The sequence below is a fragment of the Salmo salar genome, chromosome 16 (genome assembly GCF_965601325.2).
Source record: "Salmo salar chromosome 16, fSalSal1, whole genome shotgun sequence".
In the NCBI taxonomy this organism is placed as follows: domain Eukaryota; kingdom Metazoa; phylum Chordata; class Actinopteri; order Salmoniformes; family Salmonidae; genus Salmo; species Salmo salar.
Genome location: NC_138306.1, coordinates 24,681,489 through 24,708,972, shown reverse-complemented (window position 1 = coordinate 24,708,972; position 27,484 = coordinate 24,681,489). Strand labels below are relative to the sequence as shown.

Genomic DNA, 27,484 nt, shown 5'->3' with positions numbered 1-27,484 from the left:
TCTCTCTCTCTCCCACGTACGCACGCACACACATACACACACATTCACACACACAGCCATTCTGAAAAAGAGACCTACAAGCCGCAGAATAATATCAGCATATATACCCTCCCACATACTCATATACCGTACATACTGTTTTGTATTAAATATGTGTCTGAAAGCTTTTTGTGAGCGTGTGTGTGTGTCTGTGTGTGTGTTTCAGTCGCTGTTTGAGAGGCAGGGCATGGCACTGCATGGTGGGCTCCACCCAGGGATGGAGAGGGGTCATATGCAGCTGCCTAGAGGGATGTCCAGGACCAAGTCATTCGGTAACACCTTTCACCTTTAGTACAGTACTCAGTCAATAACTTGGCAACTATAGTACATAATCTCTGTACTACTTTAGGTGCGACTGAGGAGGACCGACTGTCGGCTTTGGCTGGAGAACACCGTTTCCCCCGGAGCTCTTCCATGACTGACAGCCTCCGAGACCACTCCCACTCCCATTCTATCCCGCCCCCTCCCCAGACTGCCCCCCCTCCACCCCCCTCCCTCTACTACCTGGACACAGGCCCTCCCCCCGCCTTCTGCCCCCCTCCTCCCCCTGCCAGGGGTCAAGGTCAGGGTCATGATCCTGGAGGTCGTTCCAGCTTCAAGCCCTCCTCCCTGGACCTGGACCGGCCCTACGACCCATCGCCCCGCCAGTCTTCCCATCTCGAACGCCAGAAGAAGACAAGGTCAATGATTATTCTACAAGACTCCTCCCACTTACCCGTGGAGCCCACCGACATCCCCCGCCCCTCTGCCTCCGCTACACCACCCGAGCGAATTAAAAGGAAAGGCCGGGTGATTGACAACCCGTACGCCAATGTGGGACAGTTTAGTATTGGGTTGTACACGCCCACCAAGCCCCAGCGCAAGAAGAGCCCTCTGGTGAAACAGCTACAGGTAGGTTAAGTTGTTTATTTCTTTATTCTGATTATTAGCTGTTACTGTAGCAAGTGAACAAAGTTTGTTTTGAAGTTGAAGTTTCTCATTTCTTGTCATCTCTACCCCTCCAGGTGGAGGACGCTCAGGAGAGAGCCAGCATCGCCTTGGCTGCCGCCCACTCCCGAGAGCCCTCCCCCTCAGGTCGACACCCACACACCCACGGCCACACACACACCAGCCGGGCCGACTACTACCAGCAGCAGCTGATGGTGGAGCGCGAGCGTATGCGTCTCCAGGGAGAGGCCCTGCTACAGGGGAAAGGTCCGTTCGCTGCCGCTATCGCCGGCGCTGTGAAGGACCGAGAGCGCCGTCTAGAGGAACGGAGGAAATCAACAGTCTTCCTGTCGGTGGGGACCATAGAGGGGGGGTCTGGATCTGTTCCTGAGGCCCCCTCCTACACCACATCTCGCTCCATCGATGAGCGCCTGCTCAGCAGAGAATTTGGCCAGCTGCCACCCCCTGCCCTGGCCCTGCGTCCCTCACCTGGTGGCACTACCTTCATCCACCCACTCACAGGGAAGCCCCTGGATCCTAACTCGCCCCTGGCTCTTGCGCTGGCCGCAAGAGAGCGGGCACTTACCTCCCAGACCCAGTCCCCCGCCAGCAGCCCTGAGCCCAGGACTAAACAGGAAAGGGCTGGGGCTGTGGCTGGAGGTCAGGGGGCTTCGCTCTTCATCGACAGCCAGACCAAAGAGCCTCAGCATGGGGACAGGAGTCCGGGGTCGCCCCAGGCTGGTAAACCCCAGTGGGGAGCATCCTCACCCGCCTTGCTTCGCCAGGAGATGGAGGGAAGAGTAGAGGAGAGGAAGGAGGAGAGGAGAACGGAGGATAAGAAGAGTTTGTTGATCAGTATCATGGACACATCCCAACAGAAGACGGCTGGACTAATCATGGTCCATGCCACCAGTAACGGCCAGGCAGTGGGGCTGGAACCAGGGCTGGAGCAGACCCCCACCTCCCCAGCCACCGAGCCCAGTAAACCCTCCCTCAGTCGGGTTCCATCGCCCAGCCCCTCTGCCTCTCAGCCCCAGGCCCAGCCCCAGGCCCAGCACCCCTCCAGCCCAGCCCAGGCTACCTTGGCCCAGGGTAGTTCAGAGGAAGATGTGGAGCCCTACACAGTGAGCCTACCTCCAGCCATGCTGTCCTCAAGTGATGAGGAGACCAGAGAGGAGCTGAAGAAGATCGGGGTGCTCCCACCTCCGGATGAGTTCGCCAATGGATTGCTGGCCAAGGCACAAGCACTGGAACAAGCCCAAGCCCAAGCCCAGGGAACCCCTGTACCCCAGTCTAAATCCGTCACCTCCCCCACAACATCTACCACCCCTACTGCCCTCATACCTTCCACCACCACCCCAACCCCCAGCCTGACCCCCACCTCCTGCCTGACCCCCACCCAGCCTCAGGGCCCTCCTCTCCAGCCTTCCGCCGGAGGAGCAGTCGTCTCAGGGAAGCCCTCGGACCCGGACCAGTCCCATCCTCCAGCCCTGCTGGCTGAGTCTGGTTCAGCAGCAGACTCTGGTGTGGAGGAGGCAGACACACGCAGCTCCAGTGAGAGAGAGCGAGACCACCACCTGGAGACCACCAGCACCGTGTCCACCGTCTCCAGCATGTCCACTCTGTCCTCGGAGAGTGGTGAGCCCGCCGACACACATACCTCCTATGCCGATGGGCAGCCCTTTGTGCTCGACAAGCCACCAGTGCCTCCCAAGCCCAGGCTAAAATCCCACATCGGAGGCAGTAAAGGCCCGGTAACCTTCAGGGACCCGTTGCTGAAGCAGAGCTCTGACAGCGAGCTGTTATCCCAGCAGCAGGCAGCTGCTCTTGCTGCAGCAGCGGCCGGAGGGGCAGGGCTGGGGCATGGAGGCCTTGGGTCTGGAGGCCTTGGGTCTGGAGGCCTGGGGTCAGGCTCTATATCTGGTCTGGTGGGAGGCCCTGGGAGGCCCCGCTACCTCTTCCAGAGGAGGTCCAAGCTGTGGGGGGACCAGATGGAGGCGCGAGGACCCGGGGTGGGGTTAGGGATGGGGAGTCTTGGCAGTCTAGGGGGGTTGGGGCTAGGGCTGGGGGGTGAGGAGGGAGGCAAACCATCGGTGATTGGGGAACTGAGTTCCAGACTGCAGCAGCTGAATAAGGATACCAGGTCTCTGGGGGAGGAGGAGCCACTGGGGGCATCGCTGGACCCTGGGAGGAAGTCCCCTGTGACAGGCGCCAGGTAAGACAGGAGAGAGGGAGGCTAACTGAACATGGCCAAACCAATCTTAGGCCCTATTCAAGTACTTCTGAGATGTATCATTCCTGCTTCCCTTCCTTGAAGTAATTAAGAATCAAAATGTAATCTTTTGGGTGGATTAAAGCAAGGTTCCATTAGGCTACAAGGCTTTCACATATCCACTCAGCTGTTCAAAAAGCTTCATATTCAGTTAAAAGGTTAAAAGGATGAAAAAACATCTGTAAATATTACATTCTAATTATCACTGCTGGCCTTGTTGTGCATGGTTTGCTCTCTCCCATTATAAAGTATGCCACTGCCACCATACCCCCTGCACAGCAAACTGCCGTGGTAAGTAAGAGAGAATGAGGATAGAAGACATACCTAGCCAATGCTACAATGTTAGCATTAACTTTCCTTAGCAATGCTAGTGCAAACAGGCCCTGTCATTAGCAATCCCCATTCCTCTCTGGTACAGCATTGCAATATCAAGGTGAGATAAGGATTAGAGTTGAGGTTACACTTAGAAATTTTGGTATGGAACCTAAGGAGTGATTGTATGACACGCCATTCTTTCATTGTTCTACTGAAAGTCCTTTGTATTCCTACAGATGTTACAAGGACACGGATGAGAGTAAACTTTAAGTTTATAGCCACTAGGGTAAACCCAAACTCATTGTATTATTCATTTCCTAACCAGCCTATTAACTAACCCCATGGGAATGAAATAATTTACCGATTTTGTTTATTTTAATTCTCAAACCACCATCAGTTGTTACCTTGTTTGCATGATCCACTTCCTGACGTTTCTACCAATACAATTAGACATCAGGCTTACCGTACACTAACTAATTAATCACTTCCTGTAGAGGACCATAAAACATGACTAAATGTTATAATTAAGGCACAAGGGTTATGGTATATGGCAATATACCACGACTAAAGGCTGTTCTTAGCACGATGCAGCGCAGAGTGCCTGGATACAGCCATTAGCCGTGGTATATTTGCCATATACCATAAACCCCCTTGTGCCTTATTGCTATTATAAACTGGTTACCAATGTAATTAGAGCAGTAAAAATACATGTTTTGTCATACCCGTGGTATACGGCTGTCAGCCAATATACCACGGCTGTCAGCCAATCAGCACTCAGGGCTCAAACCACCCAGTTTATAATTCCAAATATAATACATGTATAACCTATGTACTGTATACATGTAGTACTGGATCTCTCTGACACGCCACCATTACAATGTAAATGACATATATTTTCAGTAACTGATTGGAGTTTTAAAGATTCTCTCCAATGTACATTACATTCTTTCATTGACAATTCTAGGTCTAGACTGAGTAAACTTCCGATCATCTCAAATAATTATATGATGTAATCCCGTACAGTATAGAGATTATAGACCACCTGAAACATGCTGAGTTCTAAACTGTTTCCATGGTGACAGCATTGGCCTGCTATCAACAGTCACCAATGTTGTATCTAGTCAGTAAATCAGCTCTAAATCTCACTCAATAAAAAAGTGTGTGTGTGTGTGTGTGTGTGTGTGTGTGTGTGTGTGTGTGTGTGTGTGTGTGTGTGTGTGTGTGTGTGTGTGTGTGTGTGTGTGTGTGTGTGTGTGTGTGTGTGTGTGTGTGTGTGTGTGTGTGTGTGTATGTGTGCAGGGTTGGTCGGTTGTTGCAAACAAGGTAACACAGGGCCTGGAGGGATGCACTTCCTGAATGCTTCTTCTCATCTCACACACATACACACTCTCACCTCTGACCTTTAGGCCCTGACCTATGACCCTGCCAGCCCTCACACACACCTCCCTTTCTCCTACGTGCAATGCTCAGCTGGAGTGGGTAGAAGTTGCCTCTAACCACTGATAAAGGATCAATTTGTTTTTAACACCAAAATGTTTTAAAGATGGAATCCGCAGTAGGGGAAACAGCTCCACTGTCTGTCCCACCGCCATTGTTATATTTTGGGTTGCTGACAGGCGGAGGTGAGGAGCGTCGCGCAACGTGCTAAAATAAATTGCAGTACATGTGCTGCTGTTCTATCACCGTGCAATGATATCTGAGGCAATAAAACAGTGTTCGTTGTTTGCAGTAACTTTTTTGTTGTTGTAATATCACAAACAGACGTGGCAGTTTCACCATTAAGGATTCCAGCTTTAAATTCGGATTGGGGCTAGGTTAATCTGATCCTAGATCTGTGGTTAGGGTTAACATTATACAGTACCTCAACTCCCTCCTTAGATTGCTTTCATCTCTCTCCTCTTTGCCAGCTACCATGTTCACTCCCTCCTTCCACTATGGTCTGCTGGCTGCTTACAGGGATAGTACAACCCAAATATACGCGAGACTGCAGACTTCTCCTAATGTATATACAATAGCAGGATCTACACATATATAACATCATCTACACAATATCATCTACATAAATGGCATGAACTACATGACTTTTAGCTCAACCTTTTAGGTATAAAAACATCTGATATATTCTTGGAGTGAACTATCCCTTTAACGTTCAGAGAGATTGGCTAAGTTAATGATCCTGACCCCTCCCCTCACCTGACAAATCAGCTTCAAGCTCAAGCACATCAGCAGAGATACAGTGGGATGAACCATTGCCTGCTGTTGAAGTACTATGCATTAGTTGTTTTTACTAGTTTGGTCTTACTTATTTTAGTGTATTAGATCTTATGTTGATCATGATTGTTTATGATGTATGTAGGTGATAGTGGTTATACAGTATCAAATAGCTTAGATGTAGTTAGTGTAAGGCTCAGTTAACCAAACTTATTAGTAGCAATAGTCTTCTTTCAGGAGTCTTCAGATGTATCTCAATAGTCTAAAATGTCTTCCTCTCCTCACCACCTCTCCTTCATCTGTATTGAATTGATCTGAACAGGTGAACGCAACATAGGCGATGGTTTCTTGGAATTCGCTTTCACCTGTCCAGTTCTTTCATATGATGCGGTGACTATGAAGTAAAGAAGGGAAGAGGAAGGCGAGGTGAAGAAAGGAAGTGGTTTTAGGACTATTGAGATGCAGACCTGATGCCTTTGTTTGTCTACTGAGCAGGAGGACCAGTTATGACCACCAGTACCACCCTGACCTGGTTGTGGATAGGAACACTAGTGGCGGCCTGCGAGCTCGCCTCATCTCTCTCTCCATGAAGCTCAGCAATGTTCTCAGATAAGGTGCTGAGGGACACTACTATTATAGCATTCTATAGAGTAGTTATGGTTAGTCATGTAGTGCACCAGCAAAGCAAATGTGTTAGTTGGATATTTCACCATGTGTTTGAAGTAAGTATCACATCCCGTCAACTCAACCAATCCCAGAGCTGGACTCGGAAATGACCTACATTCCCTGTGATGTCAGAGGATAGTGTGATGTCACATGTGTCATGTGACAGAGTGTTCTGATTGGCCCACTCCTCCATCTCAGTTAATTTGACTAATCTTGACCTTATCCAGTCAAAATCAACCTCCCTGCGTCGTCCCGCCCCCAACGTCATCTGATACTTCTATTTCTACAGACTTTCTTTCTGTTCAGTTTTAATGAAGGAAAAGCTCAAATTATGCACGTCGTTATTCTCTCTCTCTTCCTTCCTCCCTCTCTTTTTCACCCACTTCACACAGTTGCAGAACTCATTCGCTTGATTTCTGTGGTGTGTACACTCACTCGGTGTTGGTCCATACATTTATCACCAGTCCATGTCTGTCGCATTGAAATGTATCCATGCCGCCAAAAATGCTATATGTGTCATTCATTCATCCATTCAAATAATGTCCACTCATGCTATGTTGTCATAGCTTTGGCTGGTTCAGAAAATCCTGGTTGTCATTTGTTTGAGTTGTGCTCTTTGGTCTCCTGTTCTTTTCTGATCTTTTATTTATGTTACATATGTTTCTGTTTGATATCAGTGATTGTGTTGGGGATTTCATTAGTCCACTGACTAGTCATCACACACTATAGTATACACTCTATTATAAACTGGGTGGTTCCAGCCCTGAATGCTGATTGGCTGACCACGGGTATGACAAAACATTTATTTTTACTGCTCTAATTATGTTGTGAACCAGTTTATAATAGCAATAAGGCACCTCAGGGGTTTGTGGTATATAGCCAATATATCACGGTTAAGGACTGTATCCATTTCACGTTGCGTCGTGCCTAAGAACAGCCCTTAGCCGTGGTATATTGGCTAATCTGGCTTTATTGCTTAACTCTACTATACAATACTATGAGTCTCCATAATCTGAGTTTAAACTCACAAACACACAGAGACAGGAGAATCTTGCCACTCATCCTGTTCCTCATTGTTTTATTTTGTTGTTTTTTCTGTTGGTTTGTATTCTTTATCCTTTTATTCAGTGTTTGAGATGTGAATAGTGTGCTCATTTCTCTCTCATGTGGCCTGCTGGACTCATCTGGTTCTGATTTCCTCAACTCTGCTGTCGTTGTCATGTCAAACACACACATACACACAACCACACACCCACACAATCAAACACCGGCATCCACACATACTAACACACACACATACATTGGCTTGACATGGCCAGAGGAGTTGTCTAAAGCAGAACCAGGTGTGGCAAGCAGGCTACGTCTCATGGACTGATGCTAACATTCTCTCCCATTGCTCTCTCTCTCTGCTCACCTTGCATGCTCCGCCCCGCTGCTCTGATCTGATTGGTCTAGAACTGACTGTACGCCCAGGAGGGCAAGACGACCGTGTAAGTGCGCATGGAGCTCATGTCATCTCACTCCGCCTATCTCTGTAGCTACCAACCGTCTCACCTCCTAAACCCATGCCACACAGCACTCTCCCAACACACCCAAAGACATACACAAATCCACACGCAATCGCAAGTACACATGGATGTTGGTACTGACTGAAAACAGCACCCTGTCCTCCACCACTCCCACACACCTCCCTGCCTGTCCCCAAAACCAACCTACTTCTCCCTTTCCCCCCTGAACTCTTCCACCATGCCTCCTCTCCACCCCTCACTCTTTACATTAATTCCTGCGGTATTGGCTGTTCTTCACCTCTCCACCCCTCACTCCCCTTAACCCCTCAATCTCTCCAGTCATTTCTGTGGTATTGGCTGTTCTTCACCTCAAAGCCCTCAGGTCTCACACTGTACGGTGCTTTATCTGGGTCAAATACAGATAAATAATCAAACCATTACTATCTAAAGTGGTCTAACAGTGTACACAGGGTACAGTCCATAGTGAAACTCAGGGAAAGCACTGGGATATGGTATAAATACGGTAGTTTGCGCATCATCTACGGTGTGAGGACTGAGCTAGGGTTGTAGCTGCCATAGCTCTCTCCTTTCTTACCCACAGAGCAGACCATTTTTCTCCCATTGTCACAAAAAGAGCCGTGTTGAATAGACCAAACTGCAGCGGGAATATGGATGCTCATGTTTTAATTCAAAAAAGGAGTAACGCATCCACTGGAAAACAATATACACGACAGGAACAGTTTTGCAGGCACACAACACGCAGTGCAAAAACAACTACCCACGAAAACCAAACAAACACACACCTACTTATGGGACTCCCAATCAGAGGCAACTAGAAACACCTGCCTCCAATTGAGAGTCCAGCACCCAAAACTACACATAGAAAAACAAACCTAGAACCTATACCAAACTAATACACACCACTACACCACACACAAAACCCCATAATACAAAACAAATATACCTCTGCCACGTCCTGACCAAATATAATAGAAATAATACCTAAATATTGGTCAGGACGTGACATTACCCCCCCCTAAAGGTGCAGACCCCGGAATGCACCTTAAAAGAAAACACAAAAAATCCCCATTACCCCAACAAAACCAAAAAGCAATACCCCCTAAACAATAAGGGAGGGAAGGGAGGGTGGCTGCCGTCAACGACGGCACTGTGCTACACCCTCCCTCCCCAACCCACCTATCCTGGAGGTGGCTCCGGTGCAGGACGTGGACCCTGCTCCACCCTCGGCGTCGCCCACTTCGGTGGAGCCGATAGCTGCGCCAGGCAGACGGACCCCTCGGGCTGGGCCGGAGGACAGGAGGGCCCCTCGGGCTGGGCCGGGGGACAGGAGGGCCCCTCGGGCTGGGCCGGGGGACAGGAGGGCCCCTCGGGCTGGGCCGGGGGACAGGAGGGCCCCTCGGGCTGGGCCGGGGGACAGGAGGGCCCCTCGGGCTGGGCCGGGGTACAGGAGGGCCCCTCGGGCTGGGCCGGAGAGCAGGAGGGCCCCTCGGGCTGGGCCGGAGAGCAGGAGGGCCCCTCGGGCTGGGCCGGAGAGCAGGAGGGCCCCTCGGGCTGTGCCGGAGAGCAGGAGGGCCCCTCGCGCTGGGCCGGAGAGCAGGAGGGCCCCTCGGGCTGGGCCGGTGAGCAGGAGGGCCCCTCGGGCTGGGCCGGAGAGCAGGAGGGCCCCTCGGGCTGGGCCGGAGAGCAGGAGGGCCCCTCGGGCTGGGCCGGAGAGCAGGAGGGCCCCTCGGGCTGGGCCGGAGAGCAGGAGGGCCACTCGGGCTGATTCTGACAGGCCGGGCACCCTGGCAGATCAGGGCAGGCGGACCACTCGGGCTGGGCCGGAAGGCATGCGGGCCACTCGGGCTGGGCCGGAAGGCATGCGGGCCACTCGGGCTGGGCCGGAAGGCATGCGGGCCACTCGGGCTGGGCCGGAAGGCAGGAGGACCACTCGGGCTGGACCGGAAGGCAGGAGGACCACTCGGGCTGGACCGGAGGGCAGGAGGACCACTCGGGCTGGACCGGAGGGCAGGAGGACCACTCGGGCTGGACCGGAGGGCAGGAGGACCACTCGGGCTGATCCTGACAGGCCGGGCACCCTGGCAGATCAGGGCAGGCGGGCACCTCTGGCAGAACCGGGCAGTCTGGCCACCCTGGCAGTTCAGGGCAGTCTGGCCACCCTGGCAGTTCAGGGCAGTCTGGCCACCCTGGCAGTTCAGGGCAGTCTGGCCACCCTGGCAGTTCAGGGCAGTCTGGCCACCCTGGCAGTTCAGGGCAGTCTGGCCACCCTGGCAGTTCAGGGCAGTCTGGCCACCCTGGCAGTTCAGGGCAGTCTGGCCACCCTGGCAGTTCAGGGCAGTCTGGCCACTCCGGCAGTTCAGGGCAGTCTGGCCACTCCGGCAGTTCAGGGCAGTCTGACCTCTCTGGCGACTGTTGACTGGCGGGCAGCTCTGACGACTGTTGACTGGCGGGCAGCTCTGACGACTGTTGACTGGCGGGCAGCTCTGACGACTGTTGACTGGCGGGCAGCTCTGACGACTGTTGACTGGCGGGCAGCTCTGACGACTGTTGACTGGCGGGCAGCTCTGACGACTGTTGACTGGCGGGCAGCTCTGACGACTGTTGACTGGCGGGCAGCTCTGACGACTGTTGACTGGCGGGCAGCTCTGGTGATGGTTGACTGGCTGGCAGCACTGACGACTGTTGACTGGCTGGCAGCTCTGGTGACTATTGACTGGCGAGGCTGGGTTGACACACTAGACTCCTGATGCGTGGGGCTGGTATAGGACGTGCCAGCCTGGAGACACGCACCTCCATGCTAGTGCGTCTGGCGGGAAACACCGGACCGAAAGGGCGCACTGGCGGTCTTGAGCACAGGGTTGGCATCACCCCTTCCGGCTCGATGCCTACTTCGCCCTGGCACATGCGGGGCGCTGGTACCTTGCCTACCGGCCTGAAAATCCCAGGCCTCACCACAGCCCCAACCCCAAAGCACGGGACCTGTCCAGTCTGCCCTACAAGGGTACGGGGAGCTGGCCTGGGGCTGTAATCTCGCCCCGCCAAATAGCCCTTGTGCCCCCCCCTAAAAAATTATTGGGGCTGCCTCCAACATTCCTCCCTCACTTGCCTCTGTCCTCTTCTCCGCTGCTTGGTCCTTTGGTGGTGGGTAGTTCTGTCACAAAAAGAGCCGTGTTGAATAGACCAAACTGCAGCGGGAATATGGATGCTCATGTTTTAATTCAAAAAAGGAGTAACGCATCCACTGGAAAACAATATACACGACAGGAACAGTTTTGCAGGCACACAACACGCAGTGCAAAAACAACTACCCACGAAAACCAAACAAACACACACCTACTTATGGGACTCCCAATCAGAGGCAACTAGAAACACCTGCCTCCAATTGAGAGTCCAGCACCCAAAACTACACATAGAAAAACAAACCTAGAACCTATACCAAACTAATACACACCACTACACCACACACAAAACCCCATAATACAAAAAAAATATACCTCTGCCACGTCCTGACCAAATATAATAGAAATAATACCTAAATATTGGTCAGGACGTGACACCCATACAGAGCCCTACCTGTTTCTCCTGTAGAGCTATAAAGACATGACCCTTACTCTTACTACACGCATTGTCAGCTTTTTGGACCCAAAATATGCTGACACAAGGAAATCATGTTCACTGCTTTTATTTGTGTGCATGCTTGTGTGTGCGGTCAAAGACATGGTCAGGTTTTGAACAATTATCCTTTAACTCTGGCATTTGTTGGAGGTTAGAGTAGGCTTGTATTATGTTCCTCTGACAGGACAGAACCATAAACACCTTGCACCACATACCCTCATAGCTTCAAATCAGAGCTGTATTTATTGAGGCATAAAATAAATCATTATTTGATCTTGCAGACATTGATTCCGCTTTGATATAACTTTATTAAAAAAGCACCATTCGCCAGAGTAGCCTGTTCTCTGGGCCTGCCGAATGAGTAGAGAAAAGACGCAAAGTAGAGATTCACACGCATGCCCACATGAAAAATACTACAGTTTACTATAGAATACTATAGTACTTACTATAGAATTATGTAGTGAACTGTAGTATACAGTAGAATACTATACTACACACTCTAGTATCCTTCGATCATGTAGAATACTATAGTACAGACTGCAAAAACACTGCAGTAAATACTACAGTAATGTCTGCAAAAACAATACAGTAATTATTATAGTATATGCTACAGTATTTAATTTGCATATCTCAATTCGTGCCACCCATACTGTAAGTGAGAAACCCATAAGTGAGAAAATGATAATGTTCCCTACATATTATAGAAAAGAGCGGAAGCTCTGAACTATCTGCTCAGACCTCAGTCCTACCTACCTACAGGTTATGGAAAATTTGCTCTTTGAGTATTTTGTCCAGTAGTTTTCCTCAAGGAGCTAGCCACCACTGCTATGTCGAAGATAATAAAACAAAAACACTTTAGTAAATACTACAGTAATGTCCGCAAACTAACTACAGTAAATATTACAGTACATTACAGTCTGCAAAGACACTACAGTAAATACTATAGTATATACTACAATTTTTTTTTACTACAGTATTTATTCTATAGTAAACTGTACATACGACAGTGTACTGCAATCATGTCCGCAACACTAGAGGAAATACTACAGTATTCACTGTAGTGTTTTTGCGGACCAAGAATGGCCACTGTTGAAACTGCACCAGTTTCTGGGTCCCCGTCTGTGAGACTGGAGTCTCAGCGGGGTGTAGAATGGACATCAGAGAAACTGAGCGATGGGAGCCAGGGAAATGCTGATGAGGGCTCTAAGTCGGAGAGGACAACTTGATTGGCAATAAGGCGGAATTAAGTTTCACTAAAGTAATTTATGAAGGAGAGTGGGAAAGGGAGTGAGAGATAGAAAGAGATTGATGAGCAGATACTCTCAGTGATTGCTCTGTCAGAATGAGCTGGATCCACCAAGTGTTGCTGGATCGTCTTCCACTAGCTAGACAGTATGCAGCTTGCGTTTCTCTTGCACACCATATGCCAGCAACTGGATAGATTGAACCGAGAGATAACAGAGAAAGCGACTACAGAAGGAATTGGTAGATAGAACCCATTTCCGCTCTGTCAGATGTTCTGCCATGTTCCGGTTCTGTAACGTTCCAGTTCCTTAGTGTTCCAATTCAACTGTGTTTTCTGCAGTGTTCCTCTCTCCTGACCCCAAGAAAGGTTGGACCATCTTGTATTAGGCCTTTAAGTCATGTACAAACCAACTGAGTAGTTGAAAACAATGAAGCTTTTGATCTTGCTGTGATTTTAACTAGCTTGCTCTCAGTAACGGTCCCTAACCCTGCAGCCCCTCAGTGGCTTGATGTTTCAAAGGCTCAACAGATCAAATGGCTCTTTTTACTTGTGTGAAGCTTTATAGATAAAAACACTGTGACATTGTTCTAATATCACTTTGCTTTTTTCTTTCTCTACATCTCATTGTGCTTGCTTTCTCTGTATCTTTCTTTCTCTGTATCCCTCTCACTGTCTTTCCCTCCTAACCTCCCTCTACTTCTCTCTCTCTCTCTCCATCTTTCGCTCTCTCCTCCAGACTTTTCAGCAGTCTAGGAGAGCTCCACACCATTTCCCAGAGAAGCTACGGCACTTCCTACACCATCCGGCCTGGCAGCCGCTACCCAATAACACGCCGAATCCCAAGCCCCGGCTCGGGCTCCCCAGATCGTGGTGACCCCCTAAGTCGATTCCCAGGCTTCGGCTTACCCATTTCGCCCACCACGCCGCCCCACACCATCCTCAAGTCATCCAGCCTCAGCCTGCCCCATGAGCCCAAAGAGGTGCGCTTTGTTATGAGGAGCTCCAGCGCCCGGTCCCGCTCACCGTCTCCCTCTCACTCTCCTGGACTGGGCTCGCCCCTCCTGGCCCTCAGGCCCTTCCACCAGAAGCCCCTCCACCTGTGGAACAAGTACGACGTTGGAGACTGGCTGGAGAGCATCCACCTGGGGGAGCACAGGGCCGGCTTTCAGGAGCATGAGATTGAGGGCTCCCACCTGCCAGCACTCACCAAGGACGACTTTGCTGAGCTGGGGGTGACGCGGGTGGGACACCGCATGAACATCGAACGAGCACTCAAACAGCTGCTGGAGAGCTGACCCCTGCCCTGAGAGAGAGATAGAGAGAGAGAAAGAAAGAAAGAGGGAGAGAGAGGCGGGAAGAAAGAGGGAGAGAGAAAAATGGATAGACCATCCCAGTTTTACACCAATTCCATTTTAGGTCGCTGCTTTTCATTTATTTTTATTCTGATGTGTCTGAAAGTTTCAGTGATAGCGTTCATATGCATCTCTCAGCACTGCACTGAATTATGAAGTCCCTCCCCCATCTCACAACCTATCAGATGAGTCCTCTGAAAGAGGCACATAAACTCTTTGCAGAACACAATCTCGCATGAGCTCCGATTTGAACATTTCATTTGTGACTGCTTGAGTTGCTCCTTTAGTCACACCTTTAACCTATCCCACAGACCTTTCCTTCGCTGTACCGCTCTTCTTCTCCCTGTCCCTCCATCTCTTTCCCTCCTGTTCATTTTTTGCCTCTGAAGGATCCCCAGTTTGTGTGAAGAAGAGGAGGATGAATCTCGTTCCAAACGGAAAGTTCAGTTGCCTTTCAGAATATTCTTACAGAGATCAGCTACGGTGAACACAGGAGTAAAGACGCAGTACTGACCTAGTATTGACATAGAACTGACATACTGATACAGTACTGACACAGGCCTCTCTCCACTCTGCCTGGCATTGTGTTTAACACTTGTGCCCAGAGACAGAGTTTGGTGTTGGAGACCACGTGGGGAGAACTCATCTATCCTGGGACCGTCTCACGGACTGACTGTGCTATCTATTATATTTGGAGAATGTTTAACCAACACTAGTGGCTTTTTTCATAATCAAAACATTTGCTTTGGGTTTCCAAAGGGAATATTATAAATAGATATAATATAAATGTATTTAAATAGCTTTGAGGGGGAAAAAAACGACAGAACGTTGAAAAAAGATACGTTATATACAGAGCATCTGACTCCTACTTCTAGACAGAGTACAGAGAGAAAACTTTAACATTTATTCCACCAACAATTTACTTGTTTTTACCAATTATATACATATATATTTGAAAAAAAGTATATAGATATATAAAAATGAATTTTTTTCATAAAATATACAACTTTACTAAAACTATACATATTCAATATACAACACGCTATTGATTAACTGTCCTTCTATGGCCACTCTTTCCTGAACAGTAGCATGAGAAGTTGCATCACGTCTTGAAAAGAAGGTTGTGTTTTCGTTTCCGCTTGTTTTCTTGCGGTCTTCCGTCATGCTGAAGGGTATCCCACACAGTGAGCGGTGTGAAACCACAGTTGACCCCAGTTTTAACCCAGTGACCTCAACACATACTGAGATATAGATATATACAGATAGGATCTTAATTATCAGCCTGTTGCAGAAGAACTTTCCTGCAACTTTCTTGCACTTGTGGTGTATTTGAGGTTTAAAAAGGCATCTGAAGTTTGTAATTTACACTTTGAAATGTCAGACTTGATTTTGTATCAACCCCTACAAAAATGTCCATTAATTATAATATAATAATAATTCACATTTCCTGTTGCTGCAGGATTATTTTCCTGCTGTAGCAAACTGGCTCAAATTAAGATCTTACATCTATATATACTGTACACACATGAACATTCACCTGGTCAAACAAATAACACGCTTAGATTCACACACAGACACGTACACATTCCTTATCCGACCTAAGACCGGTAGCATCATTACCTACATCTGAGACCATGGTTTGGGATATAGAACGGGATGTCTTAAGAAATCAACAATTGTAATGTGAATAGCTTCTCTCAATGGTCAGAGACAGTGAGTGTCATCCATACACACAACAACACAGTGGTAGATCAATACTCTCTGGGAGAACAACAATGGTGCGTTAAGAGGGAGCATTTAGCAGGTGGTAAATTCAACGTTGTGTCAAGGTTGTAGGGAAACGCTCACTGTCTCACATTGGACCTCACAGACGATCTCACTCCTAGTTCTGGTGACATGCGGGGTGTTCTAAATGACACCCTTATCCCTATAGTGCCCTCCATTTTACATTTTGTGGCACTATTTAGGAAAAGGATATATTTTGGGCCACTATCATACCGTCTGACTCATTTAGGCTTTTGTGTGGGGTTGATTGTTGGTTTGTGTTTATTTGTTATGTCCCCCCCCCCCTCCATAATGTAGAGGTTGATTGTTGGTTTGTGTTTATTTGTTATGCCCCCCCCCCCCTCCATAATGTAGGGGTTGATTGTTGGTTTGTGTTTATTTGTTATGTCCCCCCCCCTCCATAATGTAGGGGTTGATTGTTGGTTTGTGTTTATTTGTTATGTCCCCCCCCCCTACATAATGTAGGGGTTGATTGTTGGTTTGTGTTTATTTGTTATGTCCCCCCCCCTCCATAATGTAGAGGTTGATTGTTGGTTTGTGTTTATTTGTTATGTCCCCCCCCCCCTCCATAATGTAGGGGTTGATTGTTGGTTTGTGTTTATTTGTTATGTCCCCCCCCCCTCCATAATGTAGAGGTTGATTGTTGGTTTGTGTTTATTTGTTATGTCCCCCCCCCTCCATAATGTAGGGGTTGATTGTTGGTTTGTGTTTATTTGTTATGTCCCCCCCCCTCCATAATGTAGAGGTTGATTGTTGGTTTGTGTTTATTTGTTATGTCCCCCCCCTCCATAATGTAGAGGTTGATTGTTGGTTTGTGTTTATTTGTTATGTCCCCCCCCCCCCCTCCATAATGCAGAGGTTGATTGTTGGTTTGTGTTTATTTGTTATGCCCCCCCCCCCCCCCATAATGTAGAGGTTGATTGTTGGTTTGTGTTTATTTGTTATGTCCCCCCCCCCCCTCCATAATGTAGGGGTTGATTGTTGGTTTGTGTTTATTTGTTATGTCCCCCCCCTCCATAATGTAGGGGTTGATTGTTGGTTTGTGTTTATTTGTTATGTCCCCCCCCTCCATAATGTAGAGGTTGATTGTTGGTTTGTGTTTATTTGTTATGTCCCCCCCCCCCTCCATAATGTAGGGGTTGATTGTTGGTTTGTGTTTATTTGTTATGTCCCCCCCCCCCTCCATAATGTAGAGGTTGATTGTTGGTTTGTGTTTATTTGTTATGTCCCCCCCCCCTCCATAATGTAGAGGTTGATTGTTGGTTTGTGTTTATTTGTTATGTCCCCCCCCCCTCCATAATGTAGGGGTTGATTGTTGGTTTGTGTTTATTTGTTATGTCCCCCCCCCCTCCATAATGTAGAGGTTGATTGTTGGTTTGTGTTTATTTGTTATGTCCCCCCCCCCTCCATAATGTAGAGGTTGATTGTTGGTTTGTGTTTATTTGTTATGCCCCCCCCCCCCCCTCCATAATGTAGAGGTTGATTGTTGGTTTGTGTTTATTTGTTATGCCCCCCCCCCCTCCATAATGTAGGGGTTGATTGTTGGTTTGTGTTTATTTGTTATGTCCCCCCCCTCCATAATGTAGAGGTTGATTGTTTGTTTGTGTTTATTTGTTATGTCCCCCCCCTCCATAATGTAGAGGTTGATTGTTGGTTTGTGTTTATTTGTTATGTCCCCCCCCCCCTCCATAATGTAGAGGTTGATTGTTGGTTTGTGTTTATTTGTTATGTCCCCCCCCCCTCCATAATGTAGAGGTTGATTGTTGGTTTGTGTTTATTTGTTATGCCCCCCCCCTCCATAATGTAGAGGTTGATTGTTGGTTTGTGTTTATTTGTTATGTCCCCCCCCCCTCCATAATGTAGAGGTTGATTGTTGGTTTGTGTTTATTTGTTATGTCCCCCCCCCCCTCCATAATGTAGGGGTTGATTGTTGGTTTGTGTTTATTTGTTATGTCCCCCCCCCTCCATAATGTAGAGGTTGATTGTTGGTTTGTGTTTATTTGTTATGTCCCCCCCCCTCCATAATGTAGGGGTTGATTGTTGGTTTGTGTTTATTTGTTATGTCCCCCCCCCCCCCTCCATAATGTAGAGGTTGATTGTTGGTTTGTGTTTATTTGTTATGTCCCCCCCCCTCCATAATGTAGGGGTTGATTGTTGGTTTGTGTTTATTTGTTATGTCGCCCCCCCCTCCATAATGTAGAGGTTGATTGTTGGTTTGCGTTTATTTGTTATGTCCCCCCCCTCCATTATGTAGAGGTTGATTGTTGGTTTGTGTTTATTTGTTATGTCCCCCCCCCTCCATAATGTAGAGGTTGATTGTTGGTTTGTGTTTATTTGTTATGTCCCCCCCCCTCCATAATGTAGAGGTTGATTGTTGGTTTGTGTTTATTTGTTATGCCCCCCCCTCCATAATGTAGAGGTTGATTGTTGGTTTGTGTTTATTTGTTATGTCCCCCCCCCTCCATAATGTAGGGGTTGATTGTTGGTTTGTGTTTATTTGTTCTGTCCCCCCCCCTCCATAATGTAGGGGTTGATTGTTGGTTTGTGTTTATTTGTTCTGTCCCCCCCCCTCCATAATGTAGGGGTTGATTGTTGGTTTGTGTTTATTTGTTATGTCCCCCCCCCTCCATAATGTAGAGGTTGATTGTTGGTTTGTGTTTATTTGTTATGTCCCCCCCCCTCCATAATGTAGAGGTGGATTTTGTAGCTCTTGGATTAAGACATTAAGAACTTTTTCTATTCACTCACCTAATCTGAATTTCAGAGTGACCAAGAGAAAGAGAAAGTAAAATATTTAAACCTCTCAAAATGACAAACACCCTGTAAATATGAACAAAATACAAATATTTGCTTTTTTATATTAATCAAAAGCAATGTATATATGATAGTTTTCATATACATTTTTGAAAATCAAAAAATATATAGATCTATATATGAATGTTTGGCATATATGCATAGTTAATCACTGAGGAAAAAAGGTGTGATCAGATTGTATTATTTCTATGAACTCTGAACTAGGAGATGATTTGCACAAAACACGGTGCTAGCAATACAGCCACCATTCGTTACAGCGCATGCAGGCTGTGAAGGGAGGGACACCCTGACTCTCAGTTCACTCCCCCCTCTCCTCTGTGTGGTGCGTGTATGTATGTGTGTGCGCTAGTTCAAACCCTCGAAGTGAGTCCGCTGTAGCCTTAATACCATCAGAGATTCCTGGCAGTGGCTGTGTCTCACACACACACTCACACGTGGTGCACACACACATTTGCACAAACAGAGACACAGACTGAACTCCAAATCTGTAATCATTATAGGACCCTTTGATATCTATTCATGGATGAGAGAGAGAGAGAGAGAGAGAGAGAGAGAGAGAGAGAGAGAGAGAGAGAGAGAGAGAGAGAGAGAGAGAGTCAAATCAATACTGGGGTGTTGAGAGCGATACAGCTTAATCTTTTTTCTTTTTTTACATTCTGTCTGTTCCTGTATAGCCCATGTCTGTGTGTCAGAGACCCTGTCTGCCTTGGGCACTGGGTGGGTTTTGGGTTGTGGTTCAATAGGAGACATAGACACAGACAATTACAGTGTTACCATCTGCACTACAACACTCTCCTCATGACTCTCCTCATGACGAGGTGCACTGGCACTCTTTGCTCCACGTTTCATCCTGTTACACACTCTTTGTTCCCTTTTCCCTTTTCAGACTTTGAGTTTTTTAGGGTACGCTATGATGAGGTGATTTTGAAGAGGACAGACAAAAAAAAGAAACAAAGAGGGAAAAACGTGCCAAAAAATAACAAAAAACTTTCAATGGTGTATTTTTCTTAATAGGACTACCTTAGTTTGGAAGTTGTTGAGCTGTTACTCAGTAATATGGTGCCATCTCCTGGGAATCTTGAGAACTACAGACTTTCATTTAGCTTCTCCACTGTGTGTGCACAACCTTTTTGGAGAGGAACTCCAGTCGTTTTTATGTTTTGTAAAGGAATATATATATATATATATCCTGAAAAATGACCAGACTTTATGAGCTTTGCATTATTACCATTTCTATATCTATTTTGAGACAAGGTATCAAAGTATTGCTTGGTTTAAATGTGATGAAGGTTGTTGTATAGCTTGTCTAACTGATGCTGAGAGATGTTGACATGGGTTTAAACACACAGCTCATATATACACACATGCTGTACACACGCACATGCCGGCATGCACATGCGCTCACACACACACAGTGCAGTTTGGACTCGTTGCTTTCCTGGTTAGAAAACACGTCAGTAACAGAGAATCTAGTTGGACCCCTTAGTAGGTTTACCACAGGTAGCCTATATAGATGCAAACCCATGCTGCGGGTCACAGAAAGGTGAGGCAGACACTTCATTCACACCAATGAGTTTCTCTGTACGGTCGACTTCATCTCCTTTTCTAATCAACAAAGCACAATCTACACGGTGAGAGGGTATCTGGTAGACCCACCACTGGATCTAGTGATCTTATCATCATTCAAAGGGTTTTTCTTTCATTGTTGATTTTCTCCTTGTTTGCACTGTGAAGTTTAACATGGTGGATCTATCACAGGCTATATCTGGGCCTTGCCTGGCCCATCTAAACCTCCCCTCCTCTTGATCTCCCAGGCATCCCGGCTCTCTATCTTCCTCAAAGACACTGAACTCCACACAGAACTGTAGCCTGGCTGAAACTAATGATGAACACTGGATTAATGACAACCTCAGTAGATTCATATTATTCAGTAGTTTAGCATTGTTGGATTAATCCTGACAGCATATACAGTATGTGTCAAATGTGGTAGGAGGTGAAAATGTGAAAGGTCAGATTGCTAGCTAACTAGAATAAAATAGTAGCGTTCACTTTGGTGCTATAGATGTACAGATTTTTGCTAGACAGTGTTACTGTGACTATTGGTGAGGCCAGGATTTTAAGATACAGTTCTGTGTAGTCTCAGATACAGGAAGGGCATACTCAAGTGTAAATGTTTTTGCTGTTGAAATTAAAATAGCCTTATTAGTCTGTAGAGAGGGAGATATAGGCTACCTGCCTCTAACTAGCATCTGAAGGTGAAGATGGGGAGCAACCATGTCTACTCCCAAACACACCGTGCTGAAAGAGGTCAGGGCAGAAGCGGGCAGACAGACTGGAAAATAAGACAGAATACAGCGGCCACTGGCCATTGAGTAGATTTCTGGAAAATAACAATAATGGAAACAAAAACACATTTTATGGTCAGTCCCACCATTTACAAGATCAGTTGAACCCTTTTCACCCAGAGGCGTGGTTCTCTTATCATCCATAAGGGAACGGATAGGGAAGGGAGGCAGGGTAGTGAGGCAGGGTAGTGAGGCTGAGGCAGGTCCACAGCTGTGATAGCTCCACCACAGAGATATATGTTTGTTATATTATGTAATAAATTTATAATTAAAAACATGAATCCTGTGTATCAGCTCCTCATTGGTCTCGCTGCTGAGATCTACTTTGGCCAGAGCTTTAGATGTGCCAACTGCCATGTCATTTGTGACCTGAGTTTTTCCTCTGGAAAACTGATGCCCTCTGCTGGAGAATTGCTGCCGTGTGGCTCTATAGTTTCACAGTAGTCAGTACAGAATTTCTAAATAATTTCTGTACATTTGAGCTGTAATTATAAAATATTTATTTCTGAAGGGGGTTGAAATTCCACTAATAACCAGAGTTAACACCCTGAGGGAAGCACACCAAACAGACATAGAATGTCTTGAAATTATCATTTTTTTAATCACAGTTTATAGGATACAACGGGACATCATACAGATTTTAAAAAATTGGGTTTTCCAGAGAACCTTAAGGGCTCTATTCAATCCGTATTGCAGGAGTTCAGAGTGATTTCAATGTGAAGGCAATCTATCACTTCAGTGACATAGATAGAATACAGTCCTTAGAGTTCTATTACACCTAGATCATGAACCTCCTGGAAGTGGTCATTCATTGTAGTTCTGAGCTATCTTCAGTACTTCTGCAACACTTCCAGTTGACTAACATATATACACACGTATATCTAACTTGTACATTGATCGATAACTGCACTGGAATGAATTATTGGTGACATTGACGCAGCCTTGCCATGTCAGGTAGCAAGTATTGAGGATTGAAACCACACTGAAATAATATCTAACAGTCGCTAGTGCCGTCACATAGTTACAAGGTACATTCATTGTTTAAAATACATTAAAAGACATGACATAAAAGCTTTGGCTTTACATCGTAGCACTTAAGAGCAACGACAGCAGCCTTTACATACATGTACCCCACTATAACCTTACATTGTACAAATCCTCATACACATGCCCCATGGGGTAAAAGACTCAGAGAGCAAAAGCTGTTGACAAAATCACAAGTGGCAAAGAGAGTTCACATTCACAGTTTCACTTTGCTCTCCAAAAATAGCCAGAATAGGAATGATAAGTATTGTATATGCCCCACATTGTACAACGCTTCACATTCTAGTTCACCTCAAATAATAAGCCTGCTTCACGCACTTTGGCAGACGTTTCACCTGCCTGACAACATGTATCCTACAGTATGTTTGTTCTCACATCAATAGATTTCCCCAGTTCTCACAGGTCACTATTATTATATGGGTCAAGGGTTAGCATTTCCATAGCATCAGTCCCACAGAAGCATAGCTCTCCCATGGCATAAAACACACATGAGGAGAATGGAAGGATAATATGTCCACAAAGTGAGAATAACATGAATATAACATATCCACAACGTCAGGTACTCATGGTAGAGTAGTAGAACGTCGACACTATCTGGATAACATATCCACAGTGTCCATAGCTGCACTGTAGTCCAAATCAGAGCTTGTGTTCACAATGTCAGTATAATGTAAAGATAACGTGAGGATAATGTATCCACATCAACATCCAGTCAGACAGACTCCGGGCTCTCTGGTTTCAGTCCCTCCTGAGCCGTCTGTAACGACAAATCCTTGTTCTGCTCCAGCTCAAAGTTCTGCAGGTCGGGGATGAACAAAAAATACATCATAATAAATGTATTTTATATTGTGAATCTCAAAAGTCGCTTTAAAAAAACCAAACCAAACCAATTCAGAGAGCTCGTTGTTGATGGGAAATGAGTTGGGACAGTAACCGGAAGGTTGCTGGATCGAATCCCCAAGCTGACAAGGTAAAAATCTGTCGTTCTGCCCCTGAACAAGGCAGGTTCTGCCCCTGTTGCCCAGTAGGCCGTCATTGTAAAAAATTATTTGTTCTTAACTGACTTGTCTAGTTAAATAAAGGTTACATGATGCAGTTCAGGAAAGGAGTAGCTTGAGTGCACTTCAGTCATTTAGGGCTCTATCCAATCTGTATCACTAAAGCGTTAGATTGTTCTCTAAAAATGTAAAAGGTCATTTGAGCCGACATATGCAGCGTTTACCATGAATGCAGTCTCCGCGACTGCAGGAACATTGCTTTTCATTTTAAATTGCGCTAGAAAGCGGATCTTCAGCGCTACGGATTGAATAGAACCCTTAGACTCTAAAATGGACCTCCGCTAGCTGTGTATTACACATTATCTGCAGGCTGCTGACTTTTGCCCATCACCACCCCAGCCTCTGCCTGCTTTTGGTTCTGCTCCCTACCCCTAGCTTGGCTATGATCAGATTCAATACCTGAGCACTTCCTTGGGTGGGGAGCACCCTGAAGATCAGAGCCTAAACGCTAAGACCAAATGTATTATCATTCACATTTTCTGTTCAATGAAATGTGATGTGCACCGAATACATTAATTCTAATGACAGAGCAACTGTCAGTCAAATAGCTGCAGGTAACTCTGGAGAGTGAAACAGCAAAATAAATAAGAGGGGATATATTATCAGAGTGCTTATATCCAGAGGGAAACATGTACCTCTAGCTCCCGCATCACTTCATCCATGAAGTCACTAGAGTTCTGCTTGTAAGACATCGCCATCTTGATCGTTTCTTTAAACATCTAGGATACATTTTCAGAACACAGAACTTTTGTTCCCTTTTTTTGTTAAGCAGTAGAATACAGTATACAGACAGAGTATATGGTGTGTAATTAAGGAGATCAGTGTTGTCCATCCTCACCTTGACCACATTGGTCCCATCAGCAGCTGATACAAAGTACAAAGGAAGTCCCTGCTTCTTGGCAAAGTTAAAGTTCCTCTGGGTCACCTTCATATCAGCTGCAAACAACAGAGACAACCGAGTAAAAAGTGGGAAGGGAATAAAAGATGAAAGAATAAGCCTGTGTGGCTGGACTCACCATCTATCTTGTTAGCCACCACCACACAGGGGATCTCAGGCCTGTACTCTCTCAGCTCTGTGTACCAGCTGGTCAGGTTCTTATAGGTGATCTTCCTCTGCACGTCAAACACCTGACAAACCCAGGTACAGTCAACGATACAGGCTATGACATAAGTGCAAGCCTTGTAGTCGTGTCGTCTTAGAATCTAGCGTGAAGTCTTACCATGATACAGGCGTGAGCCTTGTGGTAGTACGAGGGATGCATGCTCTGGAACCGCTCCTGTCCAGCAGTATCCCAGAAGTCTTTGGGGCAGACATAATCATAAACACAGCTGAAGGCAACCAAACACATAGCATGGCAACCAGATAACAGAACAACAGGATTGTGGTTCACAGCAATAACAGATCGGTTTACTTAAAAGCAGCTGACTATTTTATAGCCCATAACTCATCAGTCTAAACCAGACATTTTGATAAGGAAACCATTCATAAACATACCTACTAATACAGCCTTTCTGTCAATGGTGGTATTGTATTTGTAGAGCGTCAGAGCATAGGTTGACAGCTGCTGGGGACGACTGGAGAACAAGTTAAGGAATAGAATAAACAACATTGTCAACTATCTGTACTGTAGCTACAGCATATGGTAACATTGCTGGTCAAAAGGCATGTCGGCATGCTGGATTACCCACCAGTTACAAGCCAAATCGGTCACTGCATGAAGGCATTGGGTTTCTCTCCATTTACTACTATCAACATTGGGTTACACTTACTTAACTACATCAACCCATAATACTGATGAATGTCTTCATGTGACACTCAAAAACCAATTACAGGAATAGATGAGAAAGGATACTATCCGTCAATCAGGAACCTCTCCATCAACCTGAAAGACAACAAGAGGCAGGTGTTTAAAATCTCCTGGGTCACAAAAAGTAAGCACTATCATCTTTGAGGTGAATTTGCAGTGACAAGAGATAGCTGGCATGCTCCCTAACTCCGTACTTGGATTTTCCCACTGCACTGTCCCCAAGGCAGATGATCTTCACTTGTTCATCTGCATCATATTTATCTTGGTCCAGTTCAGGAATGCCATTGGCGTCGCTTGCCATCTTTCCTTCAGGATGGGGAAATCAGCTGCGTCGCACAGCGGCTTAGTTAGCTAGCTACCTAGTTAGAAGTTAACTTTAGCTAGGAACAAGATGACTGACTGCACTTAGTCTGTGATTACACTAACGCTAGCTAGCTTTTGAGTTAGCTAAATTAAACCGCTTAACGTTACCGCGATTCACATTTGTTGTAACTGTTACGTTATTCACTTAAAATATGACTCAACCCCATTCGAAGTCATATGTCTAAACTAACTTATTAGCTAAGCTAGCGAAACGGGTAACGTTTTCAACTCGTTGGTTATCTAGCCAGTGGCTACTTGACTTATCTAACTAGTTAACTGTAGATCTAATGTAAGCTTACATCCAGTAAGGGATTTATATGTTTAGCTAGCTATATCTAACAACCTAATTTAGCTGTCAATGGTCTCGCAAAATAAGCATCAAAACATTAACATAGCTATAGATGGAAAAACGTCAAAACATTGTAGCTAGTTAGCTAGCATGTTCTTGTAACAACAGCTTCGACAGAGAATGTATGTTTCTATGCAACGCAGACGCTTGAAGGCCCCCTTTTGAACGTGGCTGTTCCTATTATTGCCTGAAAATATAACTTCATGTTCTTGTAGCAACAGCTTCCATAGAAAAAGTCTGTTTCTATGCAACGCTGACGCTTGAAGGCCCACTTTTTTTTAACGATGCTGTTCCTATTATTGCCTGAAAATATAACTTGGTCGCCAACGTTCCTATAATACCTCATTATACCGCAGCGTTGTTGAATTCTCGTTTCTGATTGGCTAGATTATGTTGTAAAGACGTTGGGGACCTACGTGAATTTGCCCAATAGAAACTCGTTTTCCAACTGTTTGGACTAACGATTACACACATGGTTTCTTTTTCAATGAGTGAAAAAAGTGCATTCATTGTCATTGTTGAAAATGTCTTTATTGATTGATTACCACATTTCGACAAGTTGGCTATTTTAGATGATATCAAAGTGAGTGAACATAAGTAATTGTGTTGTGAAAATCATGTCAGATCAATGTGATATCAAACCACATCTTTGGTATTGGAAAAAACTATATTCCTCGATATTTCATGTTAATTCTAATAGTGAAAATGGTCACAAACCTTTGGCATGATATTAAACTGAATCTCATGTGGTAAAATATGTGCACCTTAAAACAGAAACTTTTCCTGTTGAAAAGCGATAACTGAAGTATAAATATAGTAATGTACACCCCCCCAATATGTGATTGTCAGGTTAGCTTGTCAGCATCATTTTTACTCAATGCAGCATACGCATACATAACAATAAGGCACAAGTAACTGCTTTCTTCAGTGCAGAGGGGGGGCTTAGAGGTCCACCACTCTGTATGTCCCTGGGCCAGGGGTCTGATGGACAGGTGGAAACACAGGGAAGAAGTGTGAGGGAAGATACAAAGAACGATAGGCCTATTAACTCAATCTGTTCATCTTCGATAAAGAGGACAGGTGAGATGTCCATATGGAAGATTCTGTGTTCGACATGTCAGATCTACCTTCTGCAGGTCCTCGTGGAAGCTGCCTATCTTGCTGCATACTCGAAGGATGAAGTTAGGGGCGGAGGTTTTGTTGACGGTGGCAGGCCCCAGCACAGAGGGCAGCATGTAAGCAGCAGGGCCTGAGAGAAAGGACACAATCACATTCTGTAAGTACACCAACATTCTATTCCACAGTTCTAACACATTCTCTCAGTCCTCAGTCTTCATCCTTCGATCACATTCTAAAATTCTACAGCCAGCATTCTAATCCATGTCTCTAAAAGCCACAGTGTTGGACTGTTAGGGCTAGGGGGCAGCATTGACACGGCTGGATAAAAAACATACCCGATTTAATCTGGTTACCACTCCTACTCAGTAACTAGAATATGCATATACTTATTACATATGGATAGAAAACACCCTACATTTTCTAAAACTGTTTGAATGGTGTCTGTGAGTATAACAGAACTCAAATGGCAGGTCAAAACCTGAGAGATTCCTTTACAGGAAGTGGCCTGTCTGACCATTTCTGGAACTTCTTTGCCATCTCTATCATTTACTAAGGATCTCTGCTCTAACGTGACACTTCCCACGTCTTCCATAGGCTCTCAGAGCCCGGGAAAAAACAGAATGTCGT

The 27,484-nt window shown here is 46.1% G+C and overlaps 2 protein-coding genes across 2 annotated transcripts in view; one reads left to right on the top strand and one right to left on the bottom strand.

Annotated features, from left to right (window-relative positions):
- LOC106573509 (SH3 and multiple ankyrin repeat domains protein 3) overlaps window positions 1-16,293 on the top strand; it is a 169,781-nt gene extending 153,488 nt beyond the window's left edge. The window contains exons 18-21 of the mRNA XM_082963248.1: window positions 206-311; window positions 389-930; window positions 1,044-3,181; window positions 13,557-16,293. Coding sequence (XP_082819374.1) covers window positions 206-311; window positions 389-930; window positions 1,044-3,181; window positions 13,557-14,115 — 3,345 coding nt within the window. The 3' untranslated portion in view covers window positions 14,116-16,293. The remainder of the gene's footprint in view (window positions 1-205; window positions 312-388; window positions 931-1,043; window positions 3,182-13,556) is intronic.
- A 5,400-nt stretch (window positions 16,294-21,693) lies between these two features.
- rabl2 (RAB, member of RAS oncogene family-like 2) lies at window positions 21,694-26,057 on the bottom strand. Its single transcript, XM_014148414.3, has 8 exons — window positions 25,221-26,057; window positions 25,072-25,101; window positions 24,714-24,793; window positions 24,439-24,518; window positions 24,235-24,346; window positions 24,057-24,154; window positions 23,854-23,937; window positions 21,694-22,956 (listed from the first exon to the last, which is right to left on the bottom strand). Exons 1-8 carry the CDS (start codon window positions 25,325-25,327, stop codon window positions 22,873-22,875), a joined length of 675 nt encoding a protein of 224 aa, XP_014003889.1. The 5' UTR covers window positions 25,328-26,057; the 3' UTR covers window positions 21,694-22,872.
- Window positions 26,058-27,484: the final 1,427 nt, after the last annotated feature.